This window comes from Diabrotica undecimpunctata, chromosome 3, assembly GCF_040954645.1.
Source record: "Diabrotica undecimpunctata isolate CICGRU chromosome 3, icDiaUnde3, whole genome shotgun sequence".
Taxonomy (NCBI): Eukaryota; Metazoa; Arthropoda; class Insecta; order Coleoptera; family Chrysomelidae; genus Diabrotica; species Diabrotica undecimpunctata.
The window spans coordinates 32,785,205-32,812,994 of NC_092805.1; the positions used below are offsets into that span (position 1 = coordinate 32,785,205).

At 32.4% G+C, this 27,790-nt stretch overlaps 1 protein-coding gene across 1 annotated transcript; it reads right to left on the reverse strand.

Moving 5' to 3' along the window:
- Nucleotides 1-1,872: 1,872 nt before the first annotated feature.
- LOC140436652 (rhomboid-related protein 2-like) lies at nt 1,873-27,790 on the reverse strand. The gene is made up of 5 exons (XM_072525652.1): nt 27,574-27,790; nt 14,330-14,538; nt 11,213-11,479; nt 10,477-10,687; nt 1,873-6,442 (listed from the first exon to the last, which is right to left on the reverse strand). The coding sequence occupies exons 1-5, from the start codon at nt 27,679-27,681 to the stop codon at nt 6,083-6,085; spliced, it is 1,155 nt and encodes a 384-aa protein (XP_072381753.1). The 5' UTR covers nt 27,682-27,790; the 3' UTR covers nt 1,873-6,082.

The following is a 27,790-nucleotide window of genomic DNA, read 5'->3' on the forward strand; positions in this document are numbered from 1 at the left end:
AAAATAAGAAGTTATGTAGGTTATGACTAGATCGTATCATTGATGTACGTCCAAAATGATTTTTGATCATTTCTTAGGACAGTATCTATACCTTTAATTTAGTTGCTGAAGCAAATTTCAAACAGTAGTTTACATTCAGCTGTTAGGTGGGAAAATCTAATGTAGTCATCATCCGAACGATTATTAATATAAATATAGTGAGCATATTTTTTCTCCGGAGTCAGTCTTCTAAGATCAGAAGAAAACCACTTGGGAAAAGTTGAAGTTCTATATTTCTTCAACGGCACAAAGTAAGCAATTCCTATAGAGAGAATTTCGTAGAATAATTTTGTAGCAACATCAATATCATTAATCATACATATTTGCCAGTCTATGGAAGCAAGGAAATTGTTAAGCGCCATTCCGAAAATTATAAAACAACTCATAATAAACCAACTTATTTCTATTTGGTTCTTTCACATCGAGGTTTAAGCAACATTCATAACTAACATGATGGATGCTAGGACCTACAAGGGGATCACTTGCTTTTAAGACATTTTGCCCCTAACATTAGAAAAAACTAAATTCAAAAATACATTAAGATTATTGGAATATTATTATGTTAATACAGTTTTAAAAAATCAATGGCTTGAGCAATATTCACAGCTGGATCATCTGCAGGACAATGCACCATTACTCCAAACTCATCATTCTCCCATGACACATTGGGAAGATTGTAATCGCTAAAAACATAGATATCCTGTGCTGAGTATTGCAGAACAACATTTTCCACAGTTTGACAATGCCAGTTGTATATTTCGCGAGGTGATTGTAGAGTAGGGTGGGTCGATTTTGTAAAAAAGTTTGTTTACCAAGGATTGCCCGTCTTCAGAAATCTAATTAATAGTTCCCTGTAGTTGTGAAAACGTCAAAGCTCCTTGGTAAGGAATGAAATCGGCAATATATCCTGAAACACCTGCCTTACAAAAAACTTTTAATCCCATTGCCACTGTAGGTACCTTTGTATGCAACCATTGCTTCATCTATGGAATATTGGTTTTCGAATTGGTAGAAATATGATCTAAAAGGGAACGAATTTTGAAGTAGCGATCTTTCGTCTCTGAAGTTATTTCTAAATATTTAATTTAGAGTTAATTCAAAACGGAGAAAAAGTTTGTTATTTCGGAAGTGTTTGTGTTGACACTTACCGCAGTTTTTTGCGTACTGTATAAATTCGTCTGGTATACAATATTCTTTATCAGATTTAGTGAACAAACCACGTAAAATACTCAAGAGGTAAGGCTATCTCTACTGCATTATTGTCTATAGTTGGATTTTCGAATGGAATGGTTTTTATATCACTTTCAGACCAGTTATAATATACTGACTCCACTACTTTTTTACGTTTACTTGGCGGTTCTTGATGCTCGTCTACATTCATTCGTACACTCAGTTACTCAACTCAATGTTGCCTAAAAACTACATGATTTTTATTTAACAAAATAATATGCTTACTTACCGTATACAGCAAAAAATAGCACAGAATTACATTAAAACATCTTTGTTTATATACGAAGTATTAGATTACTTCTAACAAACGTTTGGCAATAAAAATTATAACACACCCACTTACACGTAGACTTCTACTGGTATCCTATGTACTCAAATTATTCTTTTCAAACATCTTTATTGGCTGTTAGATGTCGCTACCAGTTTTATATAACTAACAAGACTTGTTGCTTACTGTTATCATTGTAAAATAACAGCTATATATATTAGAAATTGAAGGTGCTTATAAAGATAATGTTGCCTGAGAGCAACACAACCAGATACCTGGTTAGAAAGGTTAAATTGTACGACAAATCAATAAAATACCCAAGTTTTTTAAAAATATTTATTTACATTTTTTTTTATATTCAAAAATAAATAAAGAGCTGTCTACAACTAAAACGTGTATAAACTTCCTATCACATAAATAAATAAAACATAAAATTCTATAAATTGGACAAAAGAATCATAACAATATTGTTTTTGACTTAACAATTTTTTCTGTTTCATAAATATTTGGAACACTATTCAAGTGTCACAACAAGACAACAAGATAAGTTCTTTAACAGATTTATTCTTATAACAAAGATACAATTTTTGATAGGATTTTTTTCTTTTCTACACTCAATTCGACGTTGTTGATCTCGAATAATTGTATCGTCAAATATTTTGTATAGAACAGGCAAGATTCTTTAGTAACTATGAATAATAAATTAAGTAAAAAGAGAGATCATCTAAAAGACATTTAAAGCAATAATAGTGTATAATACGATAAGAGTACTAACTAAACCAGTTTTTATCAAGTTTTCTAATACAATCTGCGTAATTTAGCAGCTTTTTGGAATACTGCATATCAGTCTATGTAAAACTTAAAAATAAGTAAAGATACAGCAAATGCCATACAGCCATTAATGGTGAAGTTTCGTCGCGCAAGTTTTTAAGTCTCATTCATTCATTCTAGCGGCATTGGTTATATGAAGTAAATTATGGCAATGGGAAAGAGTCCTTTACGCGGATAATCCTAACAACAGTAAAATTGTTAAACACAATTGTAGGGAGTGACTCATGTTTTAATGTTTTTTTTATAGGCCAATAAAATTGGACGTTTACTCTTTGGAAAAAAAATATTTTTGTTCCGACAAAAGGAAAAAAATTCATTATTATTTAATAAACAAATTAGTCGATTATTGCAGAATCTATTTAATCTCTTAAAAGTTGACAAAAACTTTCTGACTGTTCAAAGAATATACATTCAGATAAAAGATATCTCATTTTATATGAAATACATTTCAATAATTTGACTGGTCTATTTTTAAACTGCTCAAATGTTTTGGCAAAGATTTGGGTTCCAGGAAAAATGTAACGTAGTCAGCGTGTATAATTCAACTTGATGTTATCTGCAATGTTGTAGATTATGTCTTTAACGGTAGATAATATCTGAAATCAACAATGTCGTCCCAGATTAAGACGATGTAACTGACAACAACGCCATTGTTCGAGTAGTTCTTTGATTGTATATCTGTAAGTCAGTTTAATAAGCGCACTGACAGGGGTTTTATAAAGCAGAGAACAGAATTGTTTGTAATGTTATTAGTGGAAAGCACTTGTACGATTACTTTTTGTGAATTGAGTAATTTAGTTTAATTCAATTTGGTGACAAATAATAAACATGATTGAGAGTAGAAATAGTGAACAGTGAATAAAAACAAAACGTCACAATTTAACACGCGAAAAAAACTATGAGCGGAAATGTGTTTAAAGGACTTGGAGCCAGAGAACAAAATATGAATGTAAGTGATGTAGTTACACTATGTAGTATTTTCACAAAAGTACACAGAAGGTAGTGTATACAGGGTAATTAAAACAGACGATGAAACAAACAACAAAATAGGATGATACAACAAAACATGCCTTTCATCGTACCGTACATGAATTTTATTTCAAAAGGGAATTACCAACTAATTGTATTGAATACTAATCGAAATAACCAAAAAATTGCTTCTTGTCTTCAATCTAATGAAAATTTTCCACAATATGAAGACGTGTTTTGTTACGTACTTACGTGAAATGAACTTTAGGTATTTAAAGAGATAGAGGAATAGTAAAAAAGAAGAAATCATTTTATGGTACAGAAAGCATCTGAAACAAACAGCAGAATTTCGAAGAGATGAAAAAGAACATATACAGATGAAACATGGTTAAATGAAGGAAATACTGTGACAAAAATTTGGCATGATTTAAATGTGAAAAACAAACAAGAAGCTTCCCTTCATGGTTTATCGACAGATTTAAAAGCCCATATTGGTAACAAGTCAGGATTTGTTGAAGGAGGTTTAAATGCATTTGTTTCCAAAAAGACTGAAGATTACCATGAGGAAATGGAAGCAGATCAATATAACAAATGGTTTTCAGATATTCTGTTAAAAATCGAACCAGGACCTGTTAGTGAAAAAGAGTTATCAACCACTAAATTGAGAAAAGCCGAGATTGCGGATTGGCTTATTAAAAAAATATTAAATTCAATGAATCAGTTTTGAAAATCGAGTTACTAAACTTAGCACGGTGTCATTAAGATAAATATATTAAATATGTAGTAGACGAAATGGCGCGATAACGAGGCGTAGTTGTAGTTCGATTGCCGCCATACCATTGTGAGTTAAACCCGATAGAACTTATATGGGCTCAAATAAAAAAGTGAATTAGCAAGGAACAATGTTACTTTTACATTAAATGATGTAAAAAATATGCTTAATGGTGCCGTTAGAAATGTGACCTCACAGTCGTGGATAAAATGTATCCAGAATGTAGTGAAAGAAGAGCAGAATATGTGGAACCTTGATAATTTCATTTAAATTACAATGGAAACAGTTGTTGTGGATCTAGGTGAAGATACTACTGATAAATCTGAAGCTGACATAGAAGACTCAGATTAGATTATATACAATATAATGTAAGTTTTTATTTGAACATATTTTTTATATTTTATGGAAATAAATATTCAGTTAAGGTAAACCATTTATACTAGTACTGACTAGACCCTTTTTCTAATCACATGTCATTAAATCTCATTTGACAATAGGATTTAAATTTAATCTTTGAATCAGTCATAAGTTTGTTAATTTAAAGGAATAAAGGGTTTTCCCAAAGGATATAACAAGGATTAGTTAACACCATACCATTGCTCGGCGTGTGTTGGACTCAGGGAAGAGGAAAACATCCGAGCCCATTTCCCCCTGTGTAGAGGAGGTTCTGCAAACGGATGCCTTTCTGTTGCCCTGCCTACCAACTAAAACCACCCATTCTTAGTCAAGACATCCCCGCACGTGTTCAGTTAGCGAACGAAACTTGGGGAGTTTTCTTCATTTAGGCATCTATGAAATGAGAAAATAATTTTTATTTTAATTAATTCGTTCTAAAATCCTGATTATTTTTTTAATAATAATCGCACACCTATGACTCGTCGATTTCCTTTTCTCTCAGATCCGAAAAGGTCTACATCGACAATATGACGCACTCGCTACAATTGTGGTGTATAGTATAACATTAGTAATTAAAATTTTGTAGATACGCCGCTGAATGAATGCCGAGCTGCCAATTGTTTCGCCTATGGGACGTGTTTGCAACTTCATAATAGTTGGCGTTTGCTGTACAAAAGTTTTTTTGTACATGCATCAACTACAGAATAAAATATTCTAAAACAGTTGGAACAAATAAGATAGCCTACTTTGAACTGCTATTTTAACTTTTTAAATATCCTTGTTTCTTATTGGCTATAATACAAAAAAAAACAAACTTTCTATCTGGCTTTCCCTCTAGGACCATTCTCGGTGGGTAGTCTGTGTTTAATATAAGTTCGTTTACTTATTTGGCTTAATACATTTTATTTCTTTCATTTAATTGGCTCATCAGTTTTTGTGACAGTCTAAAAACTTTTAGTATTTACCAATATGTACACATTTCGAAACTTTTCAATCTTCTACACATGGCATCGATTGGGGTTCATGCTTCAATATTAAATAAAAAAATATTGGAAACATTGTAAATTTGGTTACTTGAATATTATTTCAGTGTACAAAACAATAACCGAGACAAATATGTTACTGTTCTCTCCGTAATATCACTGAGCATTTGAATTCTAATATAAAGTCTAATTAGAATAACGAACCTTGCTAACAAGTACCATTTTGTAATTTTAAGCCAAATTGGCTACCATAATAGTGAGACCTAATATCTCCAAAACTTTTCAGTTTTTGGAGGATGTAGTAGATCAATGGTTGGAGGACGTTTTAAAAAAAAACTACACTATTAGGCACAAAGTAAATCAAGGGAAACCATTAGCTTAATCTTCTATGCGCTGACGAAGTGATTCTGATATCTGATACAAAAGAAGATTAACAAATAGAAGAGATTCTACTCCGCAATCAACACGCTAGCCACTAGAGATTTAAAAATTATTTCAGATCATTGATCTATGTCATGCAGGTTTCAGCCTTATACATTTTGATATAATTAACCAAGGTTTAAGTACTTAACCAAGGTTTAAGGTTTAAGTGTGTCAACTATTAAAAATTGTACGATTAACAAACTCTAAATTCTCGGATTTCATGGTGATGTTTACATTGCAACAGTCAATTTCCATGGGCAGTTTAAAATCCAATACAATGAAAGTTATCGTCAGTGCACCTAAAGTAACCAGACAGATATACCACAAATCGTTCTCTAATTTCGTTTCTCTGATATTCCGCAAAATGTTGACTCCAAATAACAACCCGACCACAGCACCGCCTGCGTGGCTCAAGTAGCTGGTTTCATCTCCAACTTCAGTATGACCAAATATCTTGTAAAATACATCAATGACGACAACTACGCCGAAGACGAGTACGTGGACTGTTGGATGGGTCCATTCCCTCCAATTCTGAAAATAAACATTAAAATATTAGAATATATTTACAGCGCCAATTTAAAACGCAAACTACTTTTTTCTATTGGCAAATAATAGATTTAAAATTAAACGAGCAAGGTGAAAGGTTCTCGGTCTAACTACTAGGTGGCACCACTCTAAATACAGTTACGGATCTATTATGTTGGAAAATTTGTAGTAAATAACTACTGAATATACATTTCACCAGACCAATAATTTGTTTTATACAGCTATACAGCTGTCTGAAGTAAGCGTTTAAATAAAAATTTGAAAGGGTATGATTTGGTAGCCCATGGATGGATTTAGGTAGTCATTTATTAAGCAAATAAAAGTCTGCAAGTATGTAAAGGAAAAAGCTACTTTCATAACAACTAAACGAGTACAAAAGTTAAAATATACAGCATTTTATGACCTTCTTAAAAAGGTCAAAGATGACTTGTTATATTTTTAGCTTTGATTGTCAAAAAAATATGAATACTTTAACCAGGCACTTAATATAGAAGAATAAGAAGAAAACCTGGGAGACGAGGGAGATGAAGTAAGGGGAACAGACGAGAGTGAGGAGGAACCACCAACGATTTTTGAAGTTAAAGATGCAGTTAAAAAACTAGCCAGAAACAAATCACCCGGACTAGATAATCTCCAAGCTGAACTATATAAAGAAGGTGGTCATGATACCATAATGACATTACAGCAGCTTATAAAAGAAATATGGACACAGAAATCCCTTCCCAATAATTGGAACATTGGAATACCTGGCACTATACACAAAAAATGAGATCTTTGAATGCTCTAACCACAGAGGAATTACACTTCTAAATGTAACGTATAAAATATTTTCCACAAAGCTATGTCACCGTATGGCACCATATGCAGAACGGATAGTAGGAAAATACTAGACTGGTTCTAGAGGTGATAAATCGACAATTCATCAGATTGCAACCTTGAAACAAATTTTGGAAAAAACACTGAAATATGACATTGATACTTATCACATATTTATAGACTACAAAGCAGTCTACGACTCTGTGAATAGAAGAGAAATGTTCAAAGCAATGAAAGAGCTAGGAGTACCAAATCAGTTGGTAAATTTAACAAAATTAACTCTTGAAAAAGTTGAATGTAGAGTACGAATTCAATCAAAAGGCAATAACTCTGTAATTGTCACATTCATCCCTTCTGCCTTTTTTGTGTATAGTGGATATGAATGATGTCTTCCACTCCTCTGGGGTTGTCATTTCATTAATACAGTTTTAGAACAGTTTGGCTAAACTTGTATATAGTTTGGTTGTACCGTGTTTAATTAACTCTACAGGAATGTTACCTTGACCCGGTGCTTTGTTATTTTTTAGAGATCTGTATACATCTTCCACTTCTTTCGTTGTTATTCGTATGGGCGAAGTTAAAATATTTATATTTTGTGTTTCGTTGCTCTCTTTAAATTATGGTCTATCTTCCCTTAGGAGTTTCTCAAAATATTGGTCCCAGTCATCCATTGTTATTGTTGACACTATGTCTCTATTCTTATCTTGTCGTAAATATTTTAAGACTCTCCAACTTTCTGTGCTTCTTCGTTCTCCTATATGTGAATTCATCATGTTACACTTTTGTTGCCATGCTTCATTTTTCTTCCGACATATCATTTTTCGTACTTTAGTTTGAAACTCCTTGTAGATTATTTTATCAGTTATATTCTTTGCTTTTAAAATTTTTGAAATTGGTCTCTTTTCTTCTTTATTTCTTGTTCTATTTCTTCGTCAAATCAATATGGAAGTTTTCTTTGATTCTGGATTTGGTATCCAATGGCTTCTGTTGCTGCCTCCTGTAGACACCTTTTTATGTGAGTGTAATGTTCTTCATTATTATTAAATTATTTATTTTAAAACTTTTGATTTAATCTATTTCTGTATAATTCTCGCACGCTTTCTTGTTCTAAGCTGATTAGGTTATACCTCTTCTGTATTTCTTTCTCCATTTCATTTCCTTCTTTTTCTTCTTTAGGTTTATTTCCACAGGTAGCTCCTCTCAATACTCTTACACCTTGTACAATCATATTTGTCTTTTGTCGTATGATTGTGTAGTCTATGATTGATTTTAACCCTCTCGTATTTTGCCTCCATGTGTATTTGTATATGTCTCTGTGTTGAAAAAATTCATTTGCAATTTTCATTTCATTTTTTTCGCATAATGATATTAGTCTGGTACCATTATCATTTACGTGGTCCTCTTCGAATTGACCTATAACTGCGTTATGGTTTTTTTTCCAGTTCTGCTGTTTAAGTCTTCCAAGATGCAGTGGCGGCTTTTGGAGGTAGGCAGGATAGGCCGGGCCTACCCAATAATTTTAAGAGCTTTAAAATTGAAAAACACATATTCAAAAATTATGTTAATGCATGTAAATAACTTTTAAATGTACTAAATCACTCAATACATTGCGTCCGTTAAAACAACTATGTTGTTATATTCCCACAGAAAACATCGAATCGTATTCACGCATTTTAAATATCATTAATAGGCCCGATAGGAACTGGCCGACCCAGCTCACATAAGATCCCCGTACAATAAGCGTTTGAAGTTAAGCAGCTTGCCGGACAACGATTTATATTGTCGTGTTTATGCTCGCTGTTTAGGCACCAGACGATCGGGCCTACGTCGACCATCGTTGTCACTTGTAACGTAATTATCGAATTGTAATATAAATTATCTTTTAAATTATGATAAAAAAATATGTAACATAATCTATAATTGTAACATATTTTTAAACAAACATCACAATTGCAAACAAGTGCACGGTTGCCCAAATAAATTTAAAAAAAAATCGTAAAATTCGAGAAAGAAAAGATTCCCATTCTCACACAAAAAAAATGTATTGCACACACTGGCGGCTACAGAATTTTTTTTGGGGAGGTCATGGATCTTGAGGGTGATTACTTTTCTCTGATGCAAGGTCACTTTTAGTCTTACCACCAATAGGATAAGTTGGTTTCCAAATATTTTTAATGGGGGGGGGGGGTCATGACCCCGTGACCCCTCCCTCTCTGATTACACATAGCTTTATGTAATTTGCTGGCTTGGCCTACCCAAAATTTTGCCCAAAATCAGCCGCCACTGCCAAGATGATAATCTCTCGAGATGTGCCGACTTTTGCAACCTCTAAATTCAATTTCTCAAAAAAATCGTTTTTAATGTTTACTGGTGCGTCATCATTTACTGCATATACACAAAAGATTGTGCATTTGTGTCCTCTAATCGTAAGGTTCATTTTTATCATTCTCTCGTTTATGACCTCCCAAGTAGTTATGTATTTCCTTAGGTTCTGACGTATTAATATGGCAACACCTTGTTGAGCTCTTTTCTCCTTTGGTACCCCGCTGTAGAAGTGATCATATTCTCCGATGTTTTCTGATCCTTGGCCCTTTCGTTTTGTTTCGGTGATTACTGTGATGTCCAATTTCAGCTTACTCATTTCATACATTATTTCATTTATTTTAGGTCTAAAACCTTGCACGTTCCAAGTTCTGAAATTCATACTCCTTTTTCGTATGGAAAATTGTACGTTACCTTAAAAAATGTAATCATTTATCATCGAACTAGTGTCTTATTAATTTTAATGTTAGTTATTCAAATAATGTAATTTAAGGCTTATCTGACCCCATCATGTGGCTAGTTCCATCTACTATATAGACGTTTTTCACTGATAATGATCTTATAGGATCAAAAACGTTCTGAAACTTTATAAATCCATTTTGCATAATTTTTAAAAATTTTAATAATAAAATTTTATACCATTTTACAAAAAGGAAGTTTTTACTTCATTGTAAGTTTGAGTACATGATATAGGAATGTAGGTCGATAGATACCTAATGCAATTGATTATGTTAATATTTTTATACTTAATTTATAACATTTTTTTTAATTGATACAGATATGTTTCTATTTTTGGATATAAATCATGGTACTTAATTACTATTTCATATTCCATATAAAGTATTTTAACATTGTGCCTCGTTAATCTTCTGAATACTTACCAAAATAACTGCAGCAATGTGAGCAGTAAAGAATGAGAACACTCCACCACTCCCTCCAACCAAAGTCGATGATCTATCAAGAACAGAATGAGTTAAACAGCCTCCAAAAGCACCTGCCACATATATCACGACAACCCTCCAACTGTGAACCATCTCTAAGGGTACTCCAATGAGAATCTGTATGACTATGTTACCGTACAGATGCATGTTGCTAAAAAAGAAAAATATATAAGCTAATTGGTATACAAAATAATAGATTGATGATTTATTTCGATATGCGGACATATAGCCAATTTCTGTAATCTGGTTAATCCATCTTATTGGGATTTTCCTTGTCTTCTTTGGCCCTATACCTTCCCTTCACGGGAAGTTTGACAGGAGACTTCAAAGTTTTCTTTACTGCACCGCTCATGCTCCCGTTGGACCTCTTTCGGTCTTTACTTGGCAGTATACCAAGCTAAGAGAAGCTCGAGAATGTCACTACTGCAAAAGCCCTACATGTCGGCTGAAGAATAATGAAACCTGGGTGTTAAATGATACTCGGAGTTAAGCCGTTCTTGACTTCCGCTCGGTGATGCTCACCTCAGTATTACCGATCCAGACTAAACACAGAGTCCTCTTCCACGACAAACACTGATGAGATTTTAAGAAGACCTGGAAAGACCACGACGGATCTGGGACGAGATTTCTGATAGTTATGGAGTGATATATTATTTCAATCTAAACTGATACTTACTCAGCATGCAACAGCAAATACGTGAAGTATCTGTACACCTGCCTCTTCTTGCAAGGATGGAACCGTAACGCATTAGATAAGACATTGGGTCTTTTATACGTCGAATTTGCATAGAAACAGATTAATTGAATAATGGATAATACAGCCATTCCAAGAATATTCGCTCTACATCTGAACTGTCGTTCGTAGGCTCCAGTGAAGGTGATGGTCCGCTGTAGATGTGGTGTATTTCTGTTTTTCGGGGGGAGGACGACGAATTTTAATATTCTAAAAAATAAAATTAATTATGCTATCTGCTATTTTTTTCAAATTTTTACTGGTTTAAACAACAATGCAACAATCTTTTTATTTGCGTTTACAATTTCAATTTTAAGTGTATCCATTTTTAAAATTCACTACATTTATCGCACATAAATAAAGATTCTGATGGCGATTATAAAAGAAATTGTGATGAGTGAGGTCAATTATTGCTAGTTCAAAACATAGCAGCGTCTGATACAGAGTGGGCTGCTGCAAAAATAGTCGATTTTCCATGTTAGGAGAAGCTAAAGTTCACACTCACCAAGACGTCTGGCCAATGTAGTAATTTACGGCCAAATCCTCTCGTGATTACAAGCAAGTAAACGGCCCCTAGTCTCTAGCGGTTCAAGCAACCCTGGCCAAGCCAGCAGCCAAACAAGTACTCGAGTAGGGGGTACTAAGAATACCTCATACTAAGAATCAGGCTGCTAACTTTAAATAGCAACTTACAAGGCAAAGTTAATACGTAATGAAAACAGATTAGAGGAACTTATTACTATTATTGGAAATTAGTATAAGAATTTAGTTGAGCTGGACAACATGTGGTAACTACAAATCCATACTAAACATGAGAATTCCCAACTAAACTACAAGTACACCAGAGAGCTATAGAACAAATGGATTAGGCAACGGACAAAAGCCGAAGGCATAATACAAATAGTAGGTATGTTTCTCAAAATGGAACTGGGCTGGACATGTGGCTAGAAGTCAATAAAGATGGAGTGGAAATATGACAAAATGGAGACCATGGGGAAAAAAGAAGAAGCTTGGAAAGATCGCAACAAAGATGGTACGACGACTTAAAAAAACGGCTGAACTAAATTCATAGGTGCCTAAAACTGTAGGGGCTGAAGAAGAAGGAGAAGTATAAGGTCAATTATTTAATAATACCAATCCAAATCGTAAGCCAATTACTGAAACTGTAGTTGGGAGATTTTGAGATTTTTAAAGAAGTAGTTTTAACCATGTTTTAACTAAAAAATGATGAAAAAAAACATACAGAAGTTAAAACACTTCACCATTGTATTTAGGTATATAAAATAAACATGTAGGTAGTTAAAACATGTTTATTTTATATACCTAAATACAATGGTGAAGTGTTTTAACTTCTGTATGTTTTTTTAAACGATGGTATACAGCCAACTACTGGGATTTTCCCATTAATTTTATTTTAATTTTAAAAAATGATGCTTAAAGTATAAGATTAAAGACTACAACTATTAATAAAAAATCTTAGGACATTACATCCTAGAATTTGTAAAATTTGTAGAAAGGCCTTCTTCCATTTGATCATAGAATAGAAAGGTATAATATGTCGTAGGCAATCGGTGTAACACGTCATTCCGTGAAAAGCCTAGTTATTACAGGTATTGCCGGCAAACGCTGTATTACAATCATTATTACTTTGTTTGACTAAAATTATGTGTTATTTCACGGACTGCTGTCTACGCTTTAGGCGAACGATGTTCGAACAGTCCGAATGATTTAAGGTTAGGTTTAAATTGTTTTTAACTCATTCATTTCATCATAATTCCACGGCTTTTTGGCGTCTTTGTTCACTTGATAATATTGGTTTACTTTTTCATAAAATACACCCTTGTGGATATCCATATTTATATAGTAATAAACACTTGCAACGAGATACTTATGTGGTAAAATCTTAATTCGACGACTGAATTGACTAAACATACAACCGTCAGACGCTGTAACGTTCAATCATTCGGCCGGTATCACCGTTTGTCGTCTTCCAGGAACGGCAGTCCCTGAAATGGCGCATAATTTCAGTTAAACAAAGTAATAATGAAAGTAATGCAGCGTTTGCCGGCAATACGTGTAATGACTAGGCTGTTCACGGAATGACGTGTTACACCTATTGCCTGCGACATATAGATATTTTAAAAATAAGATTTTTTCGATTGTATAATTGCTCTCGACATATTTAAGTCCGTTAAACCTTCTTAACAGGTTTAGATTTTGACAACTGACAATTTTGACAGGTTATAGTTTTCAGTCATCGAGTTAGAATCTATGGAGAGGGCATCACGTGACTAAAAACGACCTCACTTCGGCCATATTGTTAAGATTGTTTTGACACTTTTGAAAGATCGTATATGTTTGTTTACGTTTGTTGTTTTTCGAATATTTTTAGTTTTATAATACTTTTATAGAAACTGTAATAATATATTGTGATAGTGCATAATAACGGTTTCTTGTTCTCAACGTAGTTGCAGTAGCAGAAGCAATGTTAATAAAAATCTTCAGGAATAACGTTCTACAGGTTAGTATACAAATATGTAAACAAAGTAATGGCCAGTACTTCAGAGAATAAATTAATAGTATTTGACTGTATTAATTTATCTTTATGTATAATATATCGTGTTTTTAGTGTTTACCGTGGGATAAATAAATCATAGTTTATTAAAAATGTATTGCACTTTTTTAGATTATGATTAAATCTTCTGAATAACTAGTCATATTTTTATGGTAGTTTTAATATTATTGAGTCCGGCTATGATCCCACCGCCATATTGGTATCATCGTTAGCCACGCCTACCTACGCCGTTTTTAATACACACATTAATATGCTCATAGCTTTTACTTATTTAATATAAATAACATTACGCAAATAACTTATTTTATTCAAAAAAATTATTTAAATCTATCAAAATTCAAAATATGTATCAACAACGTTATTTTTGTTATACACTTTAGGTACGAACGTCTTCCCCAAGAAAAAATAAGTGCTATGATTCCAAAGGAAAGTTTCGTATTTATTTGTAAATACTGACGTTATAGTATATAATAAAAAATGCTTACTTATTTGCAACATTATAAAACGTTTCTTTAAAAGTTCTGTTTGTAAACAGTTCTAAGAACTCAACGAAGTCTAGTTGCCGATCTTTGTTCTTGTCGAACTTCGTATAAATACTTTCTAATACATCATCTGGAATCTCAACCTCTTCCTGCATTTCTAAAAATTTTCTCAGTTCGTTGACGCTTACCAGACCATCTTTATTCGTATCACACTGAAATAAAAGAAATGTTATGTAAATATAATCCAAAAATGGACTAAAATTGTTAAGAAATTTAATTAGAGTTATTTTTTTTGCATTAGGAGTGGATCCATACAGCCAAAAACACTGTTACTAATTTATTGTAATATATTAATTAGGCTAAACAGTACTGCTAGATATTTGTAGCGTATTTAATTAGCATATAAACAATGTTAGTAGTAATTATTATGATTGACTAATTCAGTCAGGGTGCACAGGTAAATATGGCTTCATAGAATTATTTTGTATTATTATAGATTCAACATACTTTTTTTGACTATTATCCTTTCTAATGTTGTTAATTTTTTCGTTTCGTTAATTTTTTATGCTTTAACGAAATTTTTTGTGCTATATAGCTCGTCATAATATCCTAATATTTTCTAAACCGTAGTGATTCCTCATCCAGTCTATTTTACAGGTAGTACAGAAAGGCTCCTACTCGGTCCAGAGCCCCTCCTCCACGCAAGATGAAACTGGATAAATTGGGTAACAAGATGGAAAGATGGATACCCAATTAATATTACTATTATTATCCAGATTTGAGCTCTGATCCAGGATTGAGCTCTGGTGGGACTCTTTCCGTGTTATCGAGCCCTAGGTGACTTGGTATGCTGGAGTATCTCCCAAAAATTTTCGTACACATCTGGTCGTTGAGAGTAGTACAGCTTTCTGCATTCTTTTGTAGGTATGTTTATGCAGACCTAGCTTTCTTATGTTTTCTATGAGGTTCTTCGGAATGACTCCAGTAGTAAAGTCACATAAATTAGTGTTGTTTATCTCTTTAGTTCTATTATGTGCCACTCTTTGGTCTGTGAGCACACTGCGGTCTCAGTATAGCTTGTAGTTGTCAGTCTCAAGTATTCTCTTAGGAACGTATTGATAATATGGGAGATGGCTTGTTTGGAGCAGTCCCAGTTTGATGGCTATCTTTTGATAAAGGATCTTTTCTACTGAGTCATGCCGTTGCTTATATTTAGTTGCAGCAAATGCCTATCAGACCCCGGTAAGATATTGGATGGTTTCTTGAGCTTGACATAAGACATAAAAGACTTTAGCGAGAATTTTATTTTAAAATTGTAGATTACATTTATCATATCCTTTATCTAAGTTTAATTGTTTTTTAGTTATTGACGTTTCAAAAGTGTATTTTCACATTTTGGATCGTTGTGACATCCAAACGGTTTGACTTATGTAAAGCGAAACGGTTTTCACATTCCTATTCCAACTATTCATAAGATATCAAAAAGCTTTCCAAACGGGAAAATACCGAGAAATACTCGATTTCTGATCACTTATCGCAATTGCAAAAAGCTTGTACTCTGTTTGGACTGATACATGCATTTCATTGGTTATATAATAAGCTAGGTTACTCACAGATAATCAATTATACTAATCTCGTCCGCTACATCCAAGATGTCGGATTCACTTTCGCTGCTCTTCCGTGTGTTCGGACAAAAAGCACTGGCTCCGAAACCAAAAATTACACGAAGATTAAAGAGGTTATGGCTGGCTAATATGAATAATAAACTAAGATTCCTTCACTGAGAGGAATTACATCACGACATTGAGAGAACTCCCTTCCAAGCCAACAATTTAACTTTAAAATGCAGAAATATTCGGATATGGATTAAAATTCATAAAAATAACTTATACTAGATATGGGACATTTAGGATTCACTGTACACATACTTAATAATCGTTTAAATTATCGATAAACATTTTTAACGTAGGTATGTTTCCGTTTTACAAAAAATATGATATAAACAAATAATGACTCCAACACTTAATCAAATTCATTTTTCATTTAAATATGTATATAAATATTTACTCAGCTTTATCATATATTTAAAAGAAGTTTAATGTATGAAAATGTAGAAAACCCCAAAGCAACGCTTATAGCAAATTACATACATGCCATGATTCACACAAAGTGACTCATCGTAAACTACCCATTAATTTAGGAAAACCAGCGAAAGTCTGTATTTTTTTTCCTTAATTAACATATTGGGCACAACAATGTCTACATTGTCTACGTAATATTTAGCCGTATAATAACCTAGATATTTTTAGTTTTGAATACAGTTTTTTGTTGCCAAGGTATAGTTTTATTTGAAATATAAAAATAAAACCAAATGTTGTGAATATTTCATTGGAATTTTTTGTTTTGTTAATGTTTTTTAATTATATTGATACGTTTTTCATTTTATCTATTACCTTTTAAAAGAGAATACTTTAAGTATGATATAAATAATTGGGCTACGACTGACTATATCATACACTGCCCAGCAAAATTAACCGGAGGCTATTATAAATTTATTTTTACAGTTTTTATTCCGCAGTAAGATATTTTCCAAATGATTATAATGAAATTATAAATTAATTTTTAAATATGGATATTAAATCGAGTATTTCCTCATCGAGCTCGAATAACAGCTCTCATCCTTTTGGGCATAGACTCGATCGAAGCAGCACCTCCTTTTATACCTCGAAACAACACCTGTTCTAATGCTACCACAGTAACTCATTGTGTCTAACTACTCTACTAAGTTATGCCACAACTTAGCAGAGTAGTTAGAAAAAAATATAATCTAAAAATATTCGATTTCAAAGTTTTTTCCTATATTTCTTTATTAACTGTTAAAAATGTCTTTATTCTGCTATCTTTATATTTTTCGTTCTACTCACAGTAATACAGTAAAACAGTATTACTCTATCTTTTAATAATTATTATGGCCTATATTTCATATCCTTGAAGTTCGTCCTCGTTATTGATTTTAACCAAATAGGTAAACTTCTCTACATTTTCAAATCAGTAGTTAGTACATTTTTTTACAACGACTTCTAAGAAATTTTCTTACTGTTACTTGTAACTTTTATAAGCAAATATTGAGTCTTTTCTTGGTTATTTTTCATAGAAAATTTTTGGTGCCTCTATTATACTTTTCTGCTGCCTTTAAATCCCTTGTTTTATATTGTTATTATTGTTAGGTTAGCTGTAGTAGCAAGACACCGGTGTCTATTGGAAAAAATGTTTTTTTTTTATCTTGCGTCCTTTAACTATTATTTTTAGGTTGTGTTAAAGATTATTGAAGACGTTTACGGTATTACGTAGTTATATAGTAGTATGCTCGGTAATAGTGGTATTAGATTAGATTATGCATTTTACATAATATAATCTACACCACTATTATCAAATGCTTCGTCATTTTTGTGTTCTTCTTCTTATATATAAGTAATATAATAACCTGCTTCATTTGTAATTGTATCTTTTCCTGGCGCTTTTAGATTTTTCAGTGCTCCTATCTCGTTTTCAACTTGATTTTCTATTATTGTTCCTTTCGCGCCACGTGTGCCCGTTTTCTACTGTGTGATGTTTACGTTTTAGTTGTACAAATACAAAGTCGTGTTCAATGCTCTTCGTGAATATTTCGCAGTATTATTGTATTAATAAGTCCATATACTGAAACGCTGCTGGATCAAAGAAGACAAATGAGAAGCGATAATAATGCAGGAAGCCACACCTCAAAGAGAAATAAATAATACTGTTTCGAAGGCAATCAGGAGAGATTTCAGGAAATTTAAAACCGATAATATTAAACGCACTATAGAGGAAAATAACAGCCTAAAAGTTTTATGTAGAAAGCTGTAGATAAATGAAGGCTTGATCATGATGATTATTGTTTTAGGTTCTTATTCTTGCATTTACCATATTTCTTACTTTCACGGTTTTCTGGGTTTTTTGTTGATTACGTTTACCTTCCTTGTTTAATATTTTGTAATGTTGGTGGTTGTAATTTGTTATTTGTTGATTTTTGCCAACTTTGTTCCACGATGTCGCTGTATGTTACTCTGTTAAATGCTATTTTTTCTTAAAATCTATTTTTAAACATAATGCCTAATAATGCATAATTTGCCTTTAGTTTTGCTTTATTTAAGGTCGGAAGCTTTTGTTTTAGGCACGGAGACTCAAAACTAAATCAGATTATGCAAAATTCGTTTGCAGATATAAACATACAAAAATAATTAAATCGGTGTAAAGTTTGGTTCACAGAGACCTGCGTTTTGGTCGACCTTCCAACACAACACCACAAAATATCGGACGTGTGAAACTTGCGAATGTGAAAGATTGATTGCACGAACAACGAAGTGATCTTGAAATTCTGAAAACTTTGGTATACCGAGAGTTCCTCTTCTTTTGGTGCTTATTCGTTTCGAATATTGGCGATCATTCTGGTTATAATTATTTTATTAACTGATGCTTTAAATAGATTAGTTGTTGTTGTGAAAAACCATTTCCTCAGGTTTTTTTACAATGACATTCTTCTTCTCCCACTTCCTCGTTTTCCGAATACTTTGCCTTGAATGATTATTTTCAGTAATCTGTATTTAGCGCCGTTTCTCATTATGTGTCCAAGATATTCTGACTTTCTCCTTTTAATCGTATACATCACTTCCCTTTCTTTCCTCATCCTTCGTAGTACGAAGTTTTTTCTCGATCGCTTCAGTGAGTGTCCAGGATTCCACTCCGTAGTATAATTAACGAGAGGATATAACATTGTAGATTAAGGTTGTGACTTTTAAAGATTTTGGACATGTAGTTGAATGCACTCCTAGGCTTATTATGTGACCGGGATGAGATTTCGGGGGGGGGGGGGGAAGGGGTGCAAATAATGTCATCGTTATAATACTGCATCAAAAAATTTCGAAATTTGAATAGAATTTTTGAATATTTGGTCATAGAAGGTTTTTTTTTTAAATGTGAGTCATTTACCAGCCACCCAATGGTTGTACGTACAAGTCTGTAGTTTGCAAAATATAGAAGTTATTACAATTGTTTATAAGTAAAAAACATTTTTTCAAACGTTTATTTTGTAAATAATTTCGATGAAAACGGAATATGCATTTTACTTCTGAGATAGTTTAAGTCTTAAAGAATCCTATGACATTTGCTAAATGTGTCTAGCATCATTAATAGAGCAAGCTTAATAGTTTAAATATTTAGCTTCAGGGATAAATAAATTAAATAGTTTTTAAACTATTTGACCGATTGGGGGGAAATTTCGCACAAATTTAAAAGACGTAGACGAAGAATTAATGTATTATTAACATTTTATTTTGTTAATAAAATAATTAATAAAATTTATAAATTAGTGCAAAAAAACTGTTTTTTGCAAATATCTCCATAAATTATTTATCAATTTTAATTTAAAAAACGGGAAAATAAAGATATTCTTGATTAAAAATGATATAAATATTGTTTATGAAAAATATAAGGGAAAAAACTTATAGACAGAAAATCAAATTGTGACCATAAATTATTGTTTAAAAGCACAAGGTAAAAATAGGAGTACTTTTTCATCTATTCGTCATCTAGTAAACCCCTCTATGTCTTAAAAGCTTCAGATATCTGCGAAAAATTTTTCGATCTTTTTTTAAAGCAGACTGGGCAGAAGTTATTTTCCTGTGGTCTTCATTTGTAAAAAACCAAAATTTCCGTCTTATTTTGCAACTTTCTATGCAACAAATAAGGATAAAAACATTTAAAAAACTCCATTTTAAGGTTTTTATATGACTTGTAAGTTTATTACTCTTAAATTTGTTTCAAATCCTTAACTTTTTGCTGATAGACGAAAACAGTGAAAATTAATCATTTCTTGACATTAATTGGTTAATAACTAATTAAGTCCAAAAAATCGACTGCAGAACCATATTCTTGTTACAGAGACCCATACTACTGACAACAACTGCCGTTTGATTAGCCGGTTCTGTGTCACGAAAAAAATCTTATGTCCCTGGTCTAAAACGGAGTGCTAGCAATATGAGGGAAACATGCTGTAGGTATAAAAATTGCACCTGTTGTATATACAATTCATTGAAAGCTTCGCTTTTTATCTCAAATTTCGATTCGTGATTTTAATTTTTTAGTAATAAATTTTAACAGAATGTTAAAGACTCCCATCTAATCAATATTTTCTGTATTGATCATTAGAGCATTATGTTTTAACGTGATGACCTAAATGATTTATTCCAAAAGTAACATACCTATCCAAGCAAACGATTGTATAGACAATGAGTATATCGTTATCGTGGGTATTCACCATCATTAATTTTAAATAAAGCATTTAAATGACGACTTGAAGTTTTCCAATGCTAAATTAATTACTAGACATCGCGTGATAGATATATTGTTATTTTTATATAAAAACTACCAACGGGTAATGCCAATTTATCTAATGAAAGAAATTGTTACCATAAGAGAATGATATGAAATTGTGAAAAAATCATAATTTCGATATCGACACCTTCCACCTATTCGTAGATTTTAAAGCAGCGTCTGATAGCGTAATGCGGAACAAGTTATATGAAGCAAGGCAAAACTTTAAAATAGTTGTTAATCCTGATAAAGTTTGGTAAAGATGACAAGGTCAAAAGTCATATGAAGGGTACGGGTCCAAAAGGGGGCAAGTCGCAATTTTTCATAAATCGATCTAGAGGTGCCATCTTGTAGCAACTTTAACATAGAAGTGATCAGCACCTTGTTACACGTCCTAAAAGTGCCTAGTTCCCGTGAAATGCTAATTATAATTTACGCATACACCGCTGATAGACGTTGATCTAATACGCGCAGCTTAGAGTTTGGTTCGTCGGTTCAGCTAGTGTTTTCATTGTTTTCCAAGTGATTTAAAGAACAATGAATATAGAAAACAATAGTAGTGGAAATGAGACTGAAGTAGTATTAGACAGAATCAATAAAAAAAAGGAAGAAGCACGGCAGAATGAGAGATGTCATGAAAAAAATTAGACTGCAGAGTCACGAGGTAGGTGCAACCTGTAATTGTCGTAAACAATGTTTTCAAAATGTGTATGAAGAAACAAAACAAACTGTACCTAAGAATTTTAACACAATGACTTCTATTAATGAGCAGAACTCATACGTATGTAAATTGATTACAGTACTCCGTATTCGCCGAAGAAGGCCTAGGAAAGATAAAGACGAAGCAAATTTGAGAAGTGCGGCATATTCTTACAGGGTACGTTTTAGCACTGATAATAGCTTAAAGAAATAAATATTTATAGACAAGCTTTTTGTCTATTCATGGAATAAAGAAAAAAAACTAGAAATATTACAAAATTCACTAAAAATTACTGAAGTCGCCCCTAAAGATAAAAGGGGAGAAAATAAAAACCATCCTAGAAAATTGGAATCACACATTCTTGCAGCAATGTACGAACATATAAAGTCATATAAAGGCAAGAAAAGCGACTACAGTGTGAATGATAGTAAAAAATTATACTTAACTGAAGACTTAAACATAAAAAAGATGTTCAAAATGTTTTGCGAGTTGAACCCTTCTATGAAAATATCTTTCTAGTCTTACAGAACGGTCTTTAATACAAAATTTAACATAGCCTTTGTCTTTGGATATCTCAGAACCGATTCATGTAGTTCCTGTAATGAGTTTCTTCTAAAAATAAAATCTCTCAGTCTGATGTGTTTCGATCTTGTTCAAAATGTACGCTTGGAAAAGAAAATACGCCAGCTTACGATACAAAATGATGTACACAAAAGAAAGACTAAGGTATTTTACAGTAGAAAAAGGGCTGCGAAGAAAAAAAGTCGAACCTCTTTGACTCACGAAGCTATTTGTCTCGATTTTGGAAAAAATCTCAGTGTCAAAAACATAACAACAAACGATGTTTACTGTAAGAGCCAGCTGAACGTCTATGCCTTTAATGTCCACGTCCAAGTAAGATCGCTTTCGTTTGAATTATTCTGCGACTCGTGTGGGGATAGGTACAAGCAAATGGTAGATATTATGGAGTAAAATCCAAAAACAAGAGCAGAACTGGAAAGGGAACATAAGCTCCACTTGGGAAGAGCTGAAAAAGCACGTGCTACTTTGAAGACAGCACATTGGCAAAAGAAAATGAAGATTTATGCACGTTAACTATTGATTTGCAGAAAGCCCTCCCGTTTCCAAAACTAACAGTGTCTAAGGCGTACTACCGGAGAAACATGTACTGTTACAATCTGGGGGTACATGATATGGGGAAAAATTTAGGGTACATGTACGTATGTGATAAGACGATGGCAAGCAGGGGATCACAAGAAATTTCTGCGTGTCTTACAAAGCATATAAAACACAATCCCTGTAAACACATAATAATTTTTAGTGACACTTGTGGCGGACAAAACCGAAATATTAATGTAGCTTTAACTTTAGTGAAACTGACACAAGAAATAAAAAATGTAGACGTCATTGATCTAAAGTTCATGGTTTCAGTACACTCGTATCTACCTAATGATGCGGAGTTTGGTCACATAAAACAAGAAGCACGAAATCCAACTATCTTCACCCCGGATGACTGGTACAGAATAATAACAACCGCACGGAAAACAAACAACTTCTTGTTAGTAAGCATGGCAGATGACGATTTCTTGAGTGTTGAAAACTTGACAAAAGCAGTAACAAGACGACAGAAAAATATAGACGGAGACAAAGTGAACTGGTTGAAAATACAGTGGCTTCGTTTTCAAAAGGACAAGGAATATCCTATCCTGTACAAGAACACGCTGAACGACTTTATCCCATTGGAAAAGCTTGATGTAAAACCTGCCAAACAAGGTCGACCTCGTAGCCTTGCTCTTATTGAACCAGATAAACTTTACAATGGTCCCCGAACTATGTCCATTTTTAAGAAAACATACATGCTGTATTTGTTAAAATACATTCTCCCTATTAATCACACTTTTTTTTAGAAACATAAGGAGTAATCAGAATGAAGAAGACGTAGATCCATTTCTTGATGCGATCTTTGAGGAGAACGAAGAAGAAATTTAAACCTTAGTTATATACTAGTAACAACATTTTTATGTATGTTTTATTAAATGTAAATAATATTTTTACTTTAATACCCAAAACTCATTATGGTGTAAGTCACTTTTTGGTATGCATTGTGGTGTAAGTCTGTACTGTCATAATAAAATACATAAAAAAATACAAACATTGCAAAAAAATGCAAAAAAAAATGTTACTAGTTTAACAAGTAAGTTTAGTATGTTGACTAGTAAAAACTTTTAATTCAGTTTCTCTAAATGGTTCACTGATTTTTCTAGTGTCATAGGCAAAACCTTCGTAATTGAAAAAGTAGTTAATTTGACTTACACCACTATGTTTCTCACCCCTTCAACTGTTCTCCTGGGCGACGTCTTGAACCTTATTTTGGGGTATCTCATGAAAGTGATTATGCAAAAAAAATCTCATGGAAATGTTTTTCCGACCGAACCCCAGCTTTTCGCCTTGTCTAATGACTTCGTTCTATTGACTTCAAATAACAACTGTTATTTGAAGGATATTCCACGCAATTTTTTTAAAATGTGTACAAAATTGCTATGCCGTACGTTCGAATATTCTTTTTTTTTTATTCTTTTATAGTAAGTAATTCCTAATAAATCCAGTGATTACAAAAAACAACAAAATTCTCGCAGTTTATAAACAAATGAACTGCTTATCAGTGCGACCGGAACTGACTGTATTTAACGTAGTAAAATGATTTACTTGTTTACAATTAGGTTTTTAAATTTACATTTTAGGTTCATTAATTTATATCTCCTTGCCTCAAAATTAATTATAAAGTAGCTGGTCACGTAAATAACAGAATAAGTTCTAATTTTAAGATGACATAGATGACACAAGAATCATTGTTTATTAATACATTTTTATTAGTGGAATGCGTTGATATCGCTACACGATGTGTTATATAATTGCAAATAGTTTTATTTCTTATAAATGAAATTACTAGAGCAATGATGCAATCGACGATTTGCACATGGTGATATTCAAAATTAAATACTGAATTTACCAATATTGCGATTTATAAACAAAATGCTGGTGAGAAGGGCCACAGAGAATTAACATTGCCTTTAAACTGTTCTATAAACTCCCATACTGAAGCTTGGGCGTGTGTTAACCCTAATTATAAAATTTTTATATTTTTAAACTAAAGCTAAACTTGACCCAGCTCTCCTAGTGAAAGGTTCAACCTTCTTCTAAAATTGCGTCGATACTAAAAGTTTATAGTTTTTCACAAATATGAACGTACTATTATATTTCAAAGTAATAATTTTAAAAATTTTATTTCTAAATGATGAGTTTCTGTTAAAATTAATTAGGAATAGAGCATTGAGAATACCACTAACAGAGAAATACTAAGAAAACCTTTGAAATATTGAAGGAAGCTGTGAAAACGATCTTAAAGAGGAATATGGTCTTAACTAAAATTAACATGAGAATTTGAATAAAAAAGGAACCACTTACTAAGGATCCAAGGTTATTAAGCATTTTAGCTTTACTTACAACAAAAAAATAACCCTCGTAGTTTATTTGTCCCTTTAAAGGGACAACTTTTTGTCCACATTAAATAGACAAAGTGCAAAGACATTTTTAAGTGCTAAATACAGATTGTAACTTCCAATGCACAATCTTTCAAAAGCAATTAAAACACTGCGCGCGTTATATATGTGTAGCTATGTGTTCACTACTGTACATCAATAAATTTACTACCAACGTCTTTGTCACTGAATATATCTCCAAGTACAGAGGAACATATTTAAAATTTATTAAAACAGCTAAAAAATGTACTATAAGGATATCCTGGGAAGATCTAAAAATGTTGCAAGAAAACTTGGTCTATAATAAACGATCTTTTTCTTAAAATACTTCTGAAAATCTAAATAAATACTTCGTTAATGTGAGTAAAAAGATAACATCAACTATTTTGCCACAACAAGATCCTATTTACTATCTCCCCATTCAAAAAATGTCTCCAATTCATTCTTTATAAGACCAGCTGATAAATCTTAATCGATCCAAACAATCAGTAGTATCAAAAGCAAATCTTTCTGTAATACTGATGGACTATCCATAAAAATTTTCTTAAATCTCCCAAAAAATGTGTTGAAAGTCCTGATCTCACTAATTAACGATTCCTTTAAAAAAGGTATATTTCCAGAGTGCCTAAAGACAGCCATTATTATTCCTCTTCACAAGGGTGGTGAAAAATCTAATGTCTGCAACTATAGACCTATTGCCTTACTACCGGTCCTATCCAAAATTATTGAGAGATCTATAAAAGCCCGACTTTTGTCCTTTCTCGTTGAAAACAACATTTTATCACAAAGTCGGTTCGGCTTTTTATCTAATAAATGTAGCAGCGATGCGATGCTATATTTTCTGTACTACATGAGGTCTATCAAGCACTAAATAATAATCTTTATACTGCCACTGTTTTTTGTGACTATGTCAAAACTTTTGATTGTGTAAATCAGGACATTTTGATAAAAAAAACTAAATTTCTACGGAATTCGAGGTATTTCTTTGAATTGGTTCCAATCTTACTTAAGGAATATAAAACAACTAGTTAGAGCAAATGACTACTGACTTTAGTCACAAAAGCATTGTATGTGGAGTACCACAAGGTTCAGTACTGGGTCCTCTACTTTTCCTTATCTTTATAAATTCGTTGGCGTTCCGGCCGAAGGTCAAAGAAGCGGGCAAAAACTTCTAAATGAACAAAACAGGTATAAAAATGGACGATTTGAGATTTAAAAGGACAGTCTGAAACAAGTGTCGATGAATAAATTGTTCGCGCGGCTATTTAAATTGTAACCGATGTAAATGTCTTAAATAAATTATATAAGTGTAAATAAATTAATATTTAAGTGTTTCTATGTAGATTAAATAAATAAATGTATGTAATTAAACTCGTAAGTGTTGTATAGCGTAGAACATTTTATAATAAATAAAGTTATATAGAGATATAATTAGAAAAAAAAAAGAAAAAAAAATCAAACGATTTCTACCTAGCGAAACCGAATTCAAATTTTTACCACTGTGTTTCCTAAAACTTGCGAAACAAACAGATGGATAAATTACTCGGCAAGGGAATCTAAAATAACATTCCACATGCCGTTCATCCTGGTCAAAATTCGTAGTGAATTCAGTTTCTGGTACTCCAAACGAAGTAAGTAATAAAACATAATGACGGTATTAGATTTTTGTTTTGATACAGGGCAGCGACAGCCGCTTATACGTATTTCGACCTCTTTAGGTCTCCTCACAACGGTATAGCCACTGCTCTGAACCAAAACAAAAATCTCTCCCGTCCTAGACAATAGTTATCAAAATAACTATATATAAGGACGTAAAAGAAAGTATTAAATATAATCATATGGAGAAAAAATACCAACAAAGCCAAGAGTCTATTAGTCTCTTAAAATTATACATAATTAATTATATAAGAAAATAAAAAAAAAGAAAAAGAAAAACAGAAAAAGGCGGAGGTGAATTGAGTATGGTAGTTAACTAAGATGCTAGAAACAGTCTAGGGAGACATAAACCATTGACTAAAAAATCTACAATAATATATAAACCTGTAGGTATAGTACCTATGTTAAATTTGACAGGTTTCCTCCAATATAACAATAATGATGTTATTATCCAATGATGCAACTTCTTGTAACTTTCAATAATAACAAGAATGGTTAGAGTGATACATGTGTTTTCTCACGGGAAGAGCGTTTGAGAACAAAATAATAAGAGTATTAAGGGCATTGGTTGGTTTTTTTTTTTCAGAGAAAGAGAAGAAATTCGGCACACCATGGTCAAAACAATTGCATCGGTATTTAACAGAATGAAAAAAAACAGCAAATGATATTAAATAAAGGCCGTCTTTTTTGTGTAAATTTTAATCCACCGTAACGTTATCATTTAAAAATGAAAATCACATTTTGAAAAAATGTATTAATGTCTTATACATTAGATTCCCCACTAAACTTAAAATCGAGATATTTGAGAAATAAATAAGTAAACACAATATTGGGCAATGTTAAAGCTAATAGTTACTAACTATGAGGGTCAGGGTTATTCTAATAGACCATAATTAAATGAATTATTGAAAGATATTCACTTTATTAAATTTTCTTCGAGAATTAATTAAAATACTTACGCGATTAAAAACACTCTTAAAAAACTCATGCAAATCAGGATTATTTAATATTCTCCAAGTGAGCGTTCGAAGTTGCACAGTTTCATCCTCATTTCCTTCTTCCACCATTTTTTACACTAAATTAAGAAAACTGAAAGTTGTAAATCACAAACAAAACACATTTGCGTAACAAAACAAACTGCAGAGGTATTGACAACTTTCCAACCGGCTTGTCAGC